Source organism: Narcine bancroftii, chromosome 2, assembly GCF_036971445.1.
Source record: "Narcine bancroftii isolate sNarBan1 chromosome 2, sNarBan1.hap1, whole genome shotgun sequence".
Classification (NCBI taxonomy): Eukaryota; Metazoa; Chordata; class Chondrichthyes; order Torpediniformes; family Narcinidae; genus Narcine; species Narcine bancroftii.
The window spans coordinates 355698046-355715479 of NC_091470.1; the positions used below are offsets into that span (position 1 = coordinate 355698046).

The window sequence follows — 17434 nt, forward strand, 5'->3', positions numbered from 1 at the left end:
AAAAAGTTATCATTTCTCTTCAGCTACTTTGCTGAATATTTACTCTTGCCTTTTCTCAGTTTGCTCTGCAGATAACTGGGATGCGTTTTTGTGAAGCTAGCGCAAAGGACAACTACAACGTCAGTGAAATATTTTTGAAACTTGTAGATGACATCTTAAATAAGGCAAGTTCATTTTTTTAAATTTTTTTATTTTTCACACTATAAACCATATAAATCAAGATACATACATTTTCCTTCTTAAATATATACAGTGTCATTTTTCTCCCCCCTTCCCTCCCTCCCTACCTCCCCTCCCATTTATTTAAAGTTCAGAAAACAAGATACATTAAACCCGTCAAACAATGTTGTCACTCAATAAAAATAAACAAGAAATTCCACTGAGTCAGTTCTTTTGTCCTTCTGTCATTTTAGGTGGTAGGTGTCCACGGTAGGTTTTCTCTATTATGTTTCATGTATGGCTCCCATATTTGTTCAAATATTGTAATGTTATTTCTTAAATTATATGTTATTTTTTCTAATGGAATACATTTATTCATTTCTATATACCATTGTTGTATTCTCAAGTTATCTTCTAATTTCCAGGCTGACATAATACAGTTTTTTGCTACAGCTAGGGCTATCCTAACAAATCTTTTTTGTGCACCATCCAAATCAAGTCCAAATTCTTTGTTTTTTATGTTACTTAGGAGGAAGATCTCTGGGTTTTTTGGTATATTGCTTTTTGTGATTTTATTTAGTATCTGGTTTAGATCTTCCCCAAATTTTTTCACTTTCTCACATGTCCAAATTGCATGAATTGTTGTTCCCGTTTCTTTTTACAGTGAAAACATCTGTCAGAAGGCAAGTTCATTTTTAATGAAGAACCAAGCTTTTGAAAATCAAATCTATGGTACCATTTTCTGGTTTGTCATGTGCAATTTAAGACTAATAGAGACTCCGCTACTTAAGAATTTAGCTTCACAAGTATCATTCCAGCCAAGACAATCATCAGTAGGGGTCCAATAAAATGGAGGAGTAAACTTCACCAGCATGTCTCTATGGCCACAATCGCAGCTCACCAGAAGTAGCTTTTACTGAGGTCCCCTAGTTATTAGTTTGACCAATTTCATGTGATTATAGATACAGAATCAGGCTGTTCAGTCCATCAACTGCACGCCAATCATTTACACTAATCTTACATTAATTGTAATTTTAATTTTCCACACTTTGTCATTAATTCCTCTAGGCTCTTCCACTCACCAACACTGGAGGCAATTTATAGTGACCAATTAACCTACTAACACACATCTTTGGGGTGTAGAATAAAGCCGGATGACCTAAAGGAAACTTATGCATTCACAGGTTTGTACAAACTCCACCTAGACACCAAGGGCAAGATTGGATCTAGGATTCTGCCACTGTGAGACAGCAACTCCGCTAGCTCATGAGGCACAGTTGGTGAGGCGGGTAACACAATGCCTTGACAGCGCCAGAGATCGGGACCAGACCCAGCTAGAATACCTCTGATTAAGACGTTGTAGAATCACTACCAAACTGGCCTCCCTCTCACTGTGACATCCAGAGCGTTGTACAGCACTTAAGCAGACCATTTGGCCCAACTTTTCCTGGTCTATCCATACTAATCCCATGTATCCACATTAAGCCAATATTCCTCATCTCCTTTCCAATGAAAGTACCTGTCCAATGCCATTAATAAAAGGGATGACTAACAAATCTTCAATCAGAACAAATTAAATCCAATTAATTGTGGCACTGGATCTTGATACATCAGCAGTCAATGGATGCATTGATGACAGTGATATTAAAGAGTACTTACTCACCCATTGACTTGAATTCTGCCAGGACCATTCACTTCTGATGTCTTTGCCATTTACAAAATTGCTGAATTCCAATTTACAATTCCTTTGGTAATGAATCCATCTCTGCATTTATGAAAGCCTGGTAAATATTCATTAAATGTTGATCAACACCATGTATATTCACACCACCTGAATTCTATGCAATCCCCACAAAGAGATTCTAAGCATCACTTCATTACCTGATTTTCCCAGAGACCATCTGCTCTGAAAAGCTCTTGTTTTGAATGTAATGGAATGCCCATGTAGAGCCTTGGTTAAAGTGGCTCCAACAGCATTCAGAGTCCTTTGACCCAACTCATCTATACCATACTATTATGTGCCATAGCAGCAACTCAGCAAGGTGTTTTTTTTTAAGTTTCCCACCGCTATGTTGGAGCAAATGGGAGAAAATGTTTACGGGCTGGCCTTGGGAGTGCCCCCTTCTTAGGAAGCAGTACAAGTGTCCAAAGTAGGTGTATAAAAGTGACCCAGCTCCAATAGATTTTGAACACTGGCTGCATTTTGAGAAATTAATGAAAGAGAACAGTGCTTTCTACATCATGAACTGACAGTCACATTGGGATTTTTGAACATTCCACATCCAATGGAATGAAGTGTGGTCATTTGAATTGATGACATTTTTAACTATTTATGAAATAGACTCATAGTAAAATGCCTCAAAATATTGATAATTTTCTTTGTTAGGGATTAATTTTTAGTGGTAGATTATGTTACAGCTACTGCCCCTCAATTCCAACATTTCCTCAGTTCTGCAACTCCCACAAAAGTAAAATATATATATTTTTTAAACTTTATTTATTCATTCAAAAAACAAATAATATATGACATATACAACAATTAACCATAAACATGAATGTTATTTTTTATATATATAAAAAAAAAAGAACCTCCCCCCCCCTTCAGCCAACTCTCCTAAGGAGGGCCATAAAGAAAGAAAAAATATTAAAGAAAAATTAAATATACATATTAAGATCTAATCAATGTAAATTGAAATGTAAATATTCTGAATATAACGACCACTTATTAATTAAAAAATTATAATTATCACGCGAAACATACGTAATTTTTTCCATTATTAAACAATATCTCATCTCATTATGCCATCTATTAATATCAACCATATTTGTATCTTTCCACGTACTAGCAATACATTTTTTCGCTACGGATAAAGCTAAATATACAAAAGCAAGTTGAAATTTATCTAACCTTTCAAAGGTTGCAAACTACCCAATAAAAATACTGTTTGATCTAAAACTATTTTAATCTTATACAGATATTCTAAAAACGATTGAATTTTCTTCCAAAAAGATTGTATATGTATACATGACCAAACGGCATGAAAAAAAGTTCCAACCGTATCACCACATCTAAAACACAAGTCTGATTCATGAAAACCGTACTTTTTAAATTTTTCAGGTGTTAAATATAATTGATGTAAAAAAATTATAGTTAGTCATTGTATAATGTGCATTTATCAATCTAGTTACACTATTATAAACAAATATCTAACCAATCATCTTTGGAAAAAATAAAACCAGTATCCACTTCCCATTTACTTTTGGATCTATCCCAACCCTTTTTATCCATACCATCCTGGTAAAATATATTAATGATTTGGATGACGGGGTGGTAAATTGGGTGAGTAAGTATGTGAACGATACAAAAATAGGGGGAGTTGTGGATAGTGAAGAGGGTTTTCATGGACTACAGAATGATTTGGACTGCTTGGAAAAGTGGGCTGAAAGGTGGCAGTTGTAGTTTAATGTAGATAAGTGTGAGGTGCTTCATTTTGGGAGGAATAACCAAAATAGGATGTTTGGAGTGAAGGGGAGGGCATTGAGGAATGCAGAGGAACAGAGGGTCTTGGAGTAACGGTTCATCATTCCTTGAAGGTGGATTCCCATGTAGATAGGGTGGTGAAAAAGGCTTTTGGTATGCTGGCCTTGATAAATCATAGCATAGAATATAGGAGCTAGGAGGTGATGTTGAGACTGTTTAAGGCTTTGGTGAGGCCAAATTTGGAGTATTGTGTGCAGTTCTGGTCTCCAAATTATAAGAAGGATATCAATAAGGTAGAGAGAGTGCAAAGAAGGATTAAAAAAATGTTGCCTAGAGTGCAGTTTCTTGAATACAGAGAAAGATTGGGTAGACTGGAACTTTATTCATTGGAGCGTAGAAGGTTGAGAGGGGATTTGATAGAGGTATTTAAAATTATGAAGGGAATAGATGTGAATGGGCTCTTTCCCCTGAGGGTAGGGGAGATTGGAACAAGGGGTCATAAGTTAAGAGTTAGGGGGCAAAACTTTAGGAGTAATATAAGAGGATGCTTCTTCACTCAGAGAGTGGTGGCTGAGTGGAATGATAACCGGAAGAGGTAGTTGCAGCAGGGTCAATTCTGTCATTTAAGAGGAGGTTAGATGAGGACATGGATGTGGGGGGGTTGGTGGGTTATGGACAGGGAGTGGGTAGGTGGAACTAGTGGAGTTTCACATAAATCGGTGCAGACTAGAAGGGCTGATATTGGCCTGTTTTTAAAGTTCTGTAGAAAGCAGAATTGATATGTTAGATTTTTAAAAAGTTTTTTCCTTCCTATCATTGTCTAAGAATTCCTTAATATATCTGGCTGTTGATCTGCTTGCTGGCATTCCTTTTAATTAATGCCTGATGTCAGAAAAGGGACCTTCTCGTCATAAAGAATGCTGGGCATCTGTAAAAAAGCTATTTTCCCTAAAACATCAGCAAGCATCATATTTACAATGCCATCTAATGTGTATACTTAAGTGTTTTGTATGTCGCAGTAACTCTAAGCATGTTTGATCTGATAAATAAGTGTTAATGACTGATATTATAATCATGCAATTTACTACTGCCAATTTGTTTGATTGTAAACAGGTAAAATTATGAATGTGAAGTTTATAGCTTGATTTCAATGAATAACTTGTTCTGTTTTTCTAAGATCTCAAGCCTACATAAACCTGCAATTTTTGACACATTGAGTTCAACTTCCACAGCGGAAATGACAACTGCTGCCTTTATTATCTAAATGGGCCCATTTCAAACATTGAGGAATACCAACCATCAAAATTGTTGAATCGGTTTTCCCCTCATTGTACCCTATGTCACCTTGTTGATTAATAACAAGCAAGGTTCACAACACACTGGAGGAGTCCTACTGTTAACAGTGCATCGTGTACATCTCCGGCATTGCTTTCTCTAACCTTGTTCACACCGTCTCCTAGTTTGTCTTGCAGTATCCCGTAAATACAGTGGATTTTTGTTGATCCATTTTACGTTAGATTTTTTAGCTTGAAGTTGCATGGAAATTGCAAAGCATTATGACAACATTTATTTTAAGTTATAGCTTCTCTGAATTTTGCTTTCATCTTTTAGCTCAGCTCTTTTGATCATTGACTGAAACTTAAATAATTGTAATGTTTTCCCCCCCCCCCCCCCCATTCAACCTTTCAGATGCCTGATGTACCCAATCGTGAGTTATCAAACAGCATCCTGTCACTACAGCCAGAGCCTGAAATTCCACCAGAGCTCCCACCAGTTCGGCCAAACATTCGCTGCTGCTGACCGGTGCTTCTCACCTGCGCCCTACTGCGCTCGTACTTGCGTACGTGGCTGCAATGCAATCAGTCTCATCGTTGCACTTTGTAGGAATGATCAGAGGGGAACTCGGACTAACTTTATATGTGTGAGATTTTAAAATGGTATAGGATAAAATTACTCTGTTCAGAATAACTGCACGTTTTTTTAAAAAAGTTCCTGATCTCTAGCAATGTTGATGTTTTCAAGACTAGTACAGTATTTAATGTCGGCGTGTCGTACCAAGTGGTTTTTGAACTGCAAAAAGGCCATTTCTTTGGCTTCTAATTACTAGCAGAAAGCTGCTATTGTCAGTGGTAATCGCAGTATTACTGCTACATTTGCTGAGTAGTTCAAAATGGGTACATTAGAAAAACTAATGAACCCAATTTGGAATGCATTTTTGGAAATCTTAATGTGCATATAAGGGAACCTATTAGAGACATGGTTGGTAAGTATGTTGGTGCATAGACTCCAGGTATGTATTTTATCTCCCCAGGAGCATTGGGAACTTGATGGTAAATTGTGATTTTTGTTTTATTTATTCGGATAAAACTAGAGTGTACAATATTTGCATCGAGAGTTGTTCCCAGAAAGCCAAGCACAAAAATATTTGATGTGCAGCGGCAAAAAATGGGTCATGTAATTTGTGTCTTTTATCAAAGGCATAATACAATTGTGGTCAGAGCAGACAAAATCTTCCTTCCACACTAATTAAAAAAGGTATGTTGTGAAAGAACACAATTTGAAGTTGCTTTAGAAGCACTTAATCTGAAAGTTCCGAAGGGAGGGGGGTATTGGCCAAATGGTTCAGGCTCATATTATAGGTGAGTATTTTATAGTGTACTTGAAATTTCAAGTGGGCATTTTATAAAAGTTGCCTTATGAGGATCAAATATTTTAAATTTTGGTCTGTTCAAAGATTATTTTGATTGTGCAAATGACTGCACCTAACACTTGCATCATAGCAGTGAACAGCACTCCTTCATCACATTAGCTTTAAATTCTAGGTGCCAAGTGCATTGCAAAGTGGGTGTAATTTACTTGAAAGAAACCCCACTTGAGACATGGCTCTTAATACAAGCAACAAGAGTAACTTCTATATCCAAGACTGAAGGATTTTGTGGAACTAGAACAGTATTCACTTCGTTGTATTAATTGGATGGGGAAGTAATTTTGATTTTTAAAAAAAGTTTGTATTGTGGATCCCACAAAGGGCAGATTTACTCATAGCTCTTGATTCCAGATTGTGCTTGGTCATTGGTGTATGGGGAATAAAGTCTTCCCACCTATTAGTGCATGTTATTTAAAAAAAAGTAAAGTCTGTCTCTTTGATGTTAGCTGATTTTTTTTTTGGATGGATTCAGATATAAGCATGTTATATAAAATTGTGACCTATTAAAACTATATACCCATAAATACCTCAACTGTTTCCTTATTTCAATGCTGGAAGTGATTGAGTGCACCCATCTTTTGCATGAGGGCACTATTGTACATGTTCGGTGATGTATGATTTTCTCAGCAGGTCATAACTTGTCTCTTTGAGAAAATGGTGCTATGATCCACAGATTTAAAATTGTCACTTACTGATGTACATCTAAAATAATTTCTGATTTTGGTCTACATTCCATCTTCATTTGAACTCTTCATAAGCACCAGGTGCTTGCACTGCATCTCATTCTGGGAAAGTTTTGGAAGTGCTGGTGGTGTTTTCTGTGTTAGACTTCGGTGTGGCTGCTGAGATTGAGTATGATGATCAGCAGGTGGTGGGAAGCATCCCCTTGAATCAGAGTGAGCTGTGGTGGAGTACAAGACAGATATGGTATAGGGAGAGGGGTGTTGGATGTTGAATGGTGGAAGAGCAAGAGGGTGTACACTGGAGTATTTATGGGTTTGTGTGTGGCCAGAGAGAGAATGCAGGAGCTGTCATCCACATATTGTCAGACCATGAGAATGCAAATTCATTCCTGTTGAACCAGTCTCTGGGCTTCGATTTGCATGAAGTTATTGTGCAGTAAATTGAATCCTAAACTGGATTATTCCAACAGTTAATGCTTTAAGTGGTATAATGATGAACACAGTAAAATCCCCGGTATCGGGAATTCAAGCAACCCAACCAACCAGCAGATTTGTTTTGGAGGAAATAAATAAATAAATCTTAAGTAAATAAGAATAAATAAAAGTTTAACATTTGTAAAGGTAACTGTTCTCCAAAGCAACCCCTTGATGAAGATGGAAGCAAACATTCAGCCAGCAGAGCGCCCAGGTCGTGCCCCGCCTGCAGCAGTTGTTTGAATAAAGTTTCAATGGCATCACCCAGGATGAAGAACTGGCCGATGTCGCTGGGCGACTCTCCCAAAGTGTCTCCCTATTCTGCCTAGTAAGATCTTTGTTAGTATTAAATACAATATATTCCCAAGGTTTTATCTGTAAACCTGGGGGAGAGGGGGTTGATTAAGAAAGCGGCGCTGTTTCAGTGCCAGTGACCGGAGTTCAAATATAAATGTTGTAAGTTACGGGAATTACCTGATTAATGTAATTAATCAGTGAACTTTACATAATTCTGGTCTGCAATACTGGTTTGCATTGTTTTGCCTTTTAAACTCTTTATTCTTAATGCAGGTGTATTAGGGCATTGTAAGAGTGAGTGTCAGTCAACCAGAAAATTTGCATATCTGGCATCCACGATCCCCGATACTGGCAATTTTACTGTATTTGTACAATTAACAAGAATTCACTAAATCTTTGTCAGTAAAAAGGTCAAGAATCCTTGTCCCAGTCAATGGGAAATTGGGCTTGAGAAGAGAATGAGCCATTATTTTGGGTTTTTGATGCAGAGAAGTTTACAAACTGTCCTACAGTGCCTGTAATTTCTTAATTAGGACCACTCTATATCCTTGTCACTTTGTCCACATTCACAATGTTGTTCAATAAACATGAAGCTTGGCACATAATTTTCATCTTCCTATCCACTCACTAAAAATCTTCAGTCTTTTGAAACATTATTTTAAAAGGAGAAGTGCAAATAAAAAGACATGTCATGGGTTGAATTTTCTGGGGGCCAAATTAAATTACAGTGGCTAATTAGAGCTCAGCATTTAACATCAAATTATTTCCCATCCTCATGTAACCTCAAAATAATGGTTTTAAACTAGTTTGTATTGACCATGGAAATTGACAATGGAGTTTTTTAATTGTTTTAAATATACGTAACAAAGAGGTATTAGAAGTGGGGCAGCTGAAAACAAACTTTAAACAATACATTGTGCCTACTGATAAAAAGAGAGATTCGGTGCCTTTTGCAGTAGCAGTATATTTGTAACTTTGAGTTCTTAGGGCAAAATGCTCTTTCAATCTCTTCCATTCCCAACGCAGTAATACTTTGATAGATAAATGCTTAACACTCAGCAATGCAGGCAACATTTTTTAGAGAGATGAATAGACTTAATGTTTCAATTAAATTTCATTAGATTCAGGAAGAGTCGAATGAACGGGTATAAAAGGCACTGAGAATTTGGGGTAGAGAACAAAAAGAAGTCTGATGAGTAAAAAAAAAAGTGGGTGAAATTACAAAATGGGATAACAGGACAAATAGATTGGCAGTGGTAATGGGGCAAATCAGAAGAAACTCCGATGACCTGGGGCAATGGAAAGTTTTTTTTAAATTGATTCTGTGAATTCCATCAGTTGTTATCTATGAATAATTGTTTGTCATTATTGATGGTTGGAAACTCACCGGATTTGTGACCATATTTGAACATTAGTCTTTCAAGTAAAGATTAATGTATTGAGTACTTCAATGCAGGTTGGAAGTGTGTGGAAACTGTAAGGTAAAACATCATGAGATGGGAATGTGTAAGGAGTTACCCTGTACAGGGCTGTAACAAGATGTGAATGCATCCTTGTACTTACAAGATAAGAGAGACATTGATGGATTGAGAGGCAGGAAGCTAGCAGGGAAAGGATAGCAACAGTTTTAGTCATTGGACAAGTAATGATATGATGATGTTCTAAGCACGTATCCAAGGGTATAAAAAATCACCATTTTGCTGATAACGGCAGAATGCATTCTCCGACTAACATGGTTAGTTGCAAGTGTTACAATCCGGTAATAAAGAACAAAGAACCCTGATTTCGACTCAGTCTGGTGTTTGTCTCACTCATTCATGAACAAAGCAGACCTAACAAAACCTAGACACGGACTTCAACTTAAATCATTGATATTCTTCTATATGTTTTAATTACTAGGAGAAATAAAATGAATCAAGACTATTTTCCATCTACTTAAAAATACGTATCTCTACTGTACACATCAAATTTAGCATTGATTTCCATTGAGCATATGTGAAATGGGTTTCCTTCCAAAGCCGATTAAATATGTAGAGATGTGCATACAATGCGGTTGTAATAATGTACAATGCTCTGGCATCATTTCATTTCAAATTTAAATTCCTTTGTAATTCTAATATTTGTGTTTCACATTTTAAAGATTTTTTAAATCCTTGTTGTCTTAACTAAGCTAATGGTGGTTTTGTGTTATTCTGCCAGCTGAAAGGGTTTACGATTTGAAAACAGAAAATCCTGAATAAGATCAGGGGTGTTGAACATATTCAGGTGGTGAACGTTTTAAGTTGGTGGAATTTCACGTCAATGGCAAATCCAAAACGAATGATAACTGATCTTAATGGTAATTCTTTCTCCATTCTCCACCCCCCACCCCACTCTTCACCCCTGATTTCTAAAAAAAATTGAAACTAGAAGTGTGATTCATTGAAACAAATTTGAAGGATCATCAACTTAAAAGTAGATAATTGCAGCATTTTGGGGTTTTTTAAAAAAAAAAGATTTTCACCAATATTATTTTGACTCTAAGAAAGTTCTTTCCAAAATATTTTTCATACCGTTGAAAATAATTGATTGTAAAATTTGTAAAGGACGGTGATAGGTAGATATGGATATTGCAGCACCAGCAAATGGGATTCTAATCCAGCACCATCTGTAAGGAGTTTGTACCTTCTTCCTGTGTCTGCATGGGTTCTGGCGGCTGCTCCAATTTCCTCCCTCATTCCAAAGATGTGCAGGCTAGTTAATTGGTGCATTTGGGTGGCACAGGCTCATGGGCTGGAAGGGCCTGTTACCATGCTGTATCTCTAAATAAAAATAAGGAATTTGTGGTATGCAGTGATAAGACACCAAGATATAAAACTTATTTTTGTTGCCGTGGGACATATTACCCAAGTAGGATTTGTAACTTGCATCTCAGTTCGCTGCCTCATTAGGGGTGGAATGTAGGAACACATCTAAAACTGCCTCTTTTGCCAACAAATGGAAGCAAAATCAGCAGTACTCGGTATCTGAGGTAGCGAAAGCAATGCTGCTCTTGAGATTTAGATTATTACAGCATGTTGTCTGTGCAGAGTGAAGGGAGCATTGCCATATGATCTAAGAACCATGCAATACTAGCAATATCAAGCAATAGTAATCCCTGTCTCAATGTATTAACTTGTTCATTAGCTGATGTCTGGTTTTCTCTTCCCATGTTTATGGAGGCTGTTAAAAATCAGAGCATGTTTTAGATCACTTTATTTATAATCCATGGTACTAACAGTGGTCATTGCAATGTTTGCTGACCATAGCTATTCAGATAGAACATTAGAGCACGGAAAACAGGCCTTTGGCCATTTTAGTCTGCGCTGAACTATTAATTTGCTTAGACCCACTGACATGCACCCACCCCATCATAGTCCTCCATACCCCTCCCATCCATATACCTGTCCAAATTCTTAAATGTTAAAATTGAGCTTGCCTTCACCTCCTCAGCTAGCAGCTCTTTCCACACTCCCACTACTTTCCATGTGAAGTTCCCCATCTTGTTCCCCTGAACTTGTCCCCTTTCACTCATGTCCTCTGGGTTGTATCTCACCTAACCTCAATGGGGGAAAAAACTACTTGCAACCTCCTTTGAAGAAGACCGCAGAGCCCACCTCACTGACAAAAGACAAAGGAGGAAAAACCCAACCCCAACCAACCAATTTTCCCCTGCAACCGCTGCAACCGTGTCTGCCTGTCCAGCATCGGACTTGTCAGCCACAAACTAGCCTGCAGCTGACGCGGACATTACCCCTTCATAAATCTTCGTCTGCGAAGCCAAGCCAAAGAAGAACCCCTCATAATTCTGTCAAATCTCCCCTCAATCTTCTACGCTTCAGAGAATAAAGTGCTAAACTGTTTAACCTTTCCCTGTAACTCAGTTTCTGAAGTCCTGGAAGCATCCTAGTAAATCTTCCCTGCACTCTTTCAATTCTACTTATATCTTTCCTTTTGCAAAGTGACCAAAACTGCACTCAATACTCCAAATTTGGCCTCATCAATGTCTTATGCAATTTTGCCAGAGCATCCTAAATCCTATACTCAATACTTTGATTTATCAAGACCAATATGCCAAAAGCTCTCTTTACAACCCTATCTACCTGTGACACCACTTTCAGGGAATTATGTACCTGTATTCCCAGATCCCTCTGTTCTACCGCACTCCTCTGTGCCCTACCATTTACCATAATTTGTCCTTCCAAAATGCAACACCTCACACTTGTCTGCATTCAATTCCATCTGCCATTTTTCCAGCTGATCCAGATCCCTCTGCAAGCTTTGAAAACCTTACTCGGTCACACAGCACCTCCAATCTTCATGTCATTTGTAAACTTGCTCATCTCATTTAGCACACTATCATCCAGATCATTGAAAATAGATGACAAACAACAATGGACCCAGCACTGATCCCTGAGGCACACCAATAGTTACAGGCCTCCGATCTAAAAAAAAATCATCCACAACCACTCTCTAGCATCTCCCATATAATCAATGTCAGTTCCAGTTTTAGAGTGGCTGAACCTTTCTGACTCGTCCCATGTGGAACCTTGACAAAGGCCTTACTAAAGTCCATGTAGACAACATCCACACCCTTCATCAACATTCTTGATAACTACTTCAAAAAACTCTAATATTGGTTAAACATGACCTACCACGCAAAAAGCAATGTTGAGTATTCCCCAATCAGTCCATGACTATTCAAATACTTGTATAGCCAATCTCTCTGGACTCCTTCCAATAATTTGTCTATTACTGATGTAGGCTCTCTGGTTTATAAATTACTTCAGAGCCCTTTTTTTTAAAAACCATGAGCTATCCTTCAGCACCTCACCTGTGGCTAAGGGCATTTTTGGCCACACAGTTAGCGCAGCAATTACCACAATGCTGTTACAGTGCCAGCATTGGGACTGGGGTTTGAATCCCGTGAAGCTTGTATGTTTTCCCCAGGGGCTCCGGTTTCCTCCAACCTCCAAAACATACTGGGTGTGTCTGGGGAGTACGGGGTTGTGGGCCAAAGGGGCCTGTTACTGTGCAGTATATCTAAATTTATATTTATGAATTTAAATATTTCTACCAGAGTCCTTGCAATTTCTATGCTAGCCTCCCACAAGGTTTGAGGGGATATCTTGTTAAGCCCTTGGGATTTGTCCACCCTTATTTGCTTTAAGACACCAAGCACCTCCTCCCCATTATTATGTATAGGTTCCATGACCTTGCAGCTTGTTTTACTTGCTTCCCTAGACCCTGTGCCAGTTTCCAGAGTAAACTCTGATACAAAAAAAACATTTAAACTCTCTTCCATCTCCTCTGGCTCCAAACATAGATGACCACTCTGATTGTCAGGGGGGACCAATTTTGTCCTGTACTATCCTTTTGCTCTTAATATATATCTGGAAACCCTTATGATTTTCTTTCACGTTTTCTGCCAAAGCAGCCTCATGTCTTTTTTTAGCCTTCCCGATTGCCGCCTTCAGTTTATTCTTGGTTTTTTTATATATACTTTTCAAGTACCTCATTTGCTCCTTGTGGCCTATACCTGTGATACACCTCTCTCCTCTTTTTAATCACTCGCCAATATCCCTCAAAACCCAAGGTTCATTATGCCTGTTAACTGTGCCTTTAATCCTGACGGGAACATATAAACTCTACTCTCAAATGTTTGCCTTTGAATGCCTTCCATTTACCGATCACATCTCTGCCAGAAAACTTGCCACAATCCATGCTTACTAGATCCTTTCTATTTCCTCAAAACAAGCCTTTCTCCAGCTGACCTATACTTTCCTACAAAAAAAAACCCTTCCTACCTCTTAACCCTCTATTTTTCTTTCATCCATGTGCCTCTCAGAATCTCAAATGCCCATTATGTTTCAGCCTCCACCACCACCCCTGGCAAGGCATTCCAGATACCCTTAACTCTGTGTGTAAAAAAAAACACTTGTGCCTGATGTCTCCCCTAAACTTTCCTCCCTTCATTTTGTTCATATGTCCTCTTGTGCTTGCTACTCTTGCCTGGGAAGAAGGTGCTCCTGTCGGCCTTATCTAAACCTCTCAGGATCTTGTAGGCCTCTATTAAATCACTTCTCAACCTTCTTTGCCCCAATGAGAAAACTCCTAGCTTTGTTAACCTTGCCTCATAAAATTTATTTTCCAATCCAGGCAACATCCTGGTAAATCATGTCAGCACTCTCTTATAGCTAATGCATCCTTTGTATAATGAGGTGATCAGAACTGAACACAATACTCTAAATTCTGGTCTCATCAGAGATTTGTAGAGTTGCAATGTGACCTCTTAACCCTTGAACTCAATCCCCCGACTAATGAATCCCCTGAACCAATCCTATAGCCCTTCTCAACTGTCCTATGAACCTGTACAGCAACCTTGAGAGATGTATGGATTTGGACCCCAAGGTCCCTCTGTTCCTCCACACTGTTAAGTAAATGAGCCTTAACCCTTTTCTCCGCTTTTAGGTTTGACCTTACTGATCTAATTACTCAAGAAAGATCAAACATGGTATTAGAACACAGAAACTAAAAACACAGTCAATCAACAAATAAGGTGCTGATCCACTACGACCCTAGTAAAGAAGTTACACTGGCTGTGGATGCTTCACCAGTCGGACTAGGAGCAGTACTAGCCCAAATCACAGAAAAAGGTGAGAAACATTAACCACAAGTGAACGCAATTAGACCCACCAATATCTTTATGGAAAAAAATTCACTATGATCACAGACAACAAACCTCTTAGTTTAATCTTGGGGCCAGAGGAAGGTATATCAATATTAGCTGTGGCCAGAATTCAAAGATGGGGCCATACTACTAACGGTGTATAACTATGATATAAAACAGGAATATTCAACAGCCATGTATGTGCCTTATCACGCATGCCGCTACCTGAGACAGAACAATGAGAAGAAATCATTAAATGGATGGCAGAAGCAGCAGTGATCAACCAAAAACAACTTCAACAACTGCCCATTGCAGCCCAGATGATCAGAAAGGAAACCCAAAAAGAGGCAACATTAAGCAAGATCCTATACTTCATCCTTAATCTGAAGTCGTTCCAAAAGATCTAAAACCTTATCACAGACACCACCATGCACTATCAATCGAAGAAGGATGTTTACTATGGTATACCTGTACAATTATTCCAGCCAAATGGCAAACTACCATGTTATCAGAAATGCACCACAACTGGTACGGATGAAAGCACTGGGCCAGATGCATGTCTGGTGGCCCTCCATAGACAGAGACATTGAAACAACAGTAAGAGAATGCAAAGTAGGTCAGTCAATACAGCCCAAAATGCCACAAGCCAAAGCTAACCCACGGAAATGGGCATCCAAACCCTGGCGTCAGATTCATATAGACTTCGCTGGACCATTCATGGGTGAGACTTTCCTAATAGCTGTGGACACCCACTCCAAATGGCCAGTAGTTTCATAGCTGAAAACACCAAAGCAGATCCTGCGATTGACTGTCTACGAGCTATCTTTACCACTTACAGATTGCCTCATGAATTAGTTACAGACAATGTGCCTCAATTTACATCAGATCATTTTTTTAAATTTATGCGCGACAACAATATCAGACGTATTTTGTCCACACCCTGTCACCCAAGTACTAATGGGGAGGCAGAACGTTTTGTACAAACATTAAAAAAAGCAATGAAAACCATGAAACTTCTAAATGTCTCCTGGACACATAAAATCGCAGATTTCCTATTGGAATACAGAAATACACTACATTCTATCATAAAACACACCCTAGCAGAACTAATGTTTGACCGCAGACTAGGCTGTCCACAGTTCATCCAGCTTTGGTTCTCCAATTGCAAAAAAACAGCATCGCCACAAACCTCATCTAGAACACTGGAAGTGGGTGGGAGAGTTCTGGTACAAGATTATAGGCAATATAACGACCCATGGGTGGTAGGAGTAATCTTTCAAAAATTGATCCCTTTCTCATACTCTGTTCTAGTGGGGAACAGATTGTGGAAGCGACACATTGACCAATTAAGAGCATTAACTGAGGCTGAGGTCCATGAACTGCCTCATGAACTGGGTGAGATGGAACCAGAACTGCCATGGCCTTCCCCGACCATCCTACTTCTCAGGCCAAGTGAGGGGGGGGGGTGCAGAGACAGTTGCGGACTCGAGGAGCCCAGTAACTGAGACACGCAGCCATGCCATGAGGGCAGCAAAGACAGGCAGTCGCCAACGACTCGACCACCGACATGACTATCTACAGGCCCTGAGCAAAGACCGGCACAGCAAAGGATGCCAAGGTGGTCCAAAAGAGAAAGAAGACCACCTGAATGCTTTAAGGACTATGTGCCCTGATTATTATTAAATACTTTCCCTTTTATAATTATAATTACTCATGAGATGTATTCTAATTCTCACTTGGAGTCCTGGGCCCAATGTAATATTATTAGTTTGAAGGGGCCCAGTCACCATTTACTGCTTGGGGGGAGGGGGGAAGAGTGTTGAGTATAAGCCCACCCTCTGCTGGACATCATGATGCTCACACCATGATGTCACCCTTCCATATATATAACCCAGTATGTCAGTAGCCATGTTAGTCTAATAGAAGTAAAGGATGAGAAAACATCACGTCTCTGAGTCTTATTGTGTGAGTGCGTACACAACACAGATGTTGACCCACTATGTGAAATGAAAAATTTTTGAAACCTCGTTTATTCATATGTTTTGGGAATATCGAATTAGGAAGATTTTGGGAGAATATCTTTCAATCTTTAACAACGATTTTTAAGATTAAAATAGAACTCGACATTTCACTCTTTTGTAATTTCACCCCTGGGTGATCTGAATTCAATCCTCCCCTCTAGTACCATGTGGAACCTACATGTTCTCCATAATGCGGCATGGATTTCCCTGGTATGCTTCAGTTTCTTCCCATAATCCCAAAGAATGTTTTGGGCAATAGATTAATTGATTATTGTAAATTGTAGGAGTGGGTGTTGGAGAAACAGGATGGATCAGGTGGGCATGTAAGAGAGAAAAGGTTGCAGAGAAACCAGAGGGGCTTTGGAATTAATGAGATAGTTCGGAGAGCCAGCATAGACTTGTTGGGCTGAACATTACAGCACAGAACAGGCCCCTCATCCCCGATGCTGTGATGACCTACTGTATATAAACCTACTCCACAACAATCTAATCCTTACCTACCTTGCACCCATAACCCTCGATATTTTTTTCTTGCATCCATGTATCTAAAGCCTCTTTTCCACTGGCACCCTGACCCAGGAATTTACTGGGAAAGGGTCTAGTGCAGGGGTGTCAAACTCAAATTCACGGAGGGCCAAAATTAAAAACTTGGACTAAGTCGAGAGCAGAACTAAATATTTATTGAAAATTTTCAACAACATCTGCATGTTTTCTCTTCTTTCAACATATGTAATGTTAAACTTTTTCTTATTAAAATAAATATTTAATAATAGTTTTGGATAAACTCTTTCCAGAAGCATTAACAAATGAAAAATAAAATATTCAATAAATAATATTTCTCTATAGAGGATTTGTCAAATGTTGCTAGTGTGCTGTCGAATAGTAAAATCTGAGGGCTATTGAGAATGTGGGAGCTTATTTGCC

At 38.7% G+C, this 17434-nt stretch overlaps 1 protein-coding gene across 5 annotated transcripts in view; it reads left to right on the forward strand.

Moving 5' to 3' along the window:
- rab12 (RAB12, member RAS oncogene family) overlaps positions 1-6871 on the forward strand; it is a 45363-nt gene extending 38492 nt beyond the window's left edge. The window contains exons 5-8 of one of the 5 annotated variants that reach the window (XM_069922367.1): positions 60-164; positions 414-429; positions 824-891; positions 5330-5389. In XM_069922367.1, the coding sequence (XP_069778468.1) occupies positions 60-164; positions 414-429; positions 824-858 (156 nt within the window). In that variant the 3' untranslated portion in view covers positions 859-891; positions 5330-5389. Of the gene's footprint in view, positions 1-59; positions 165-413; positions 430-823; positions 892-1227; positions 1344-5329 lie in introns of all 5 variants that reach the window. The other 4 variants (XM_069922365.1, XR_011352558.1, XM_069922368.1 and 1 more) reach the window with 4 other exon arrangements.
- Positions 6872-17434: the final 10563 nt, after the last annotated feature.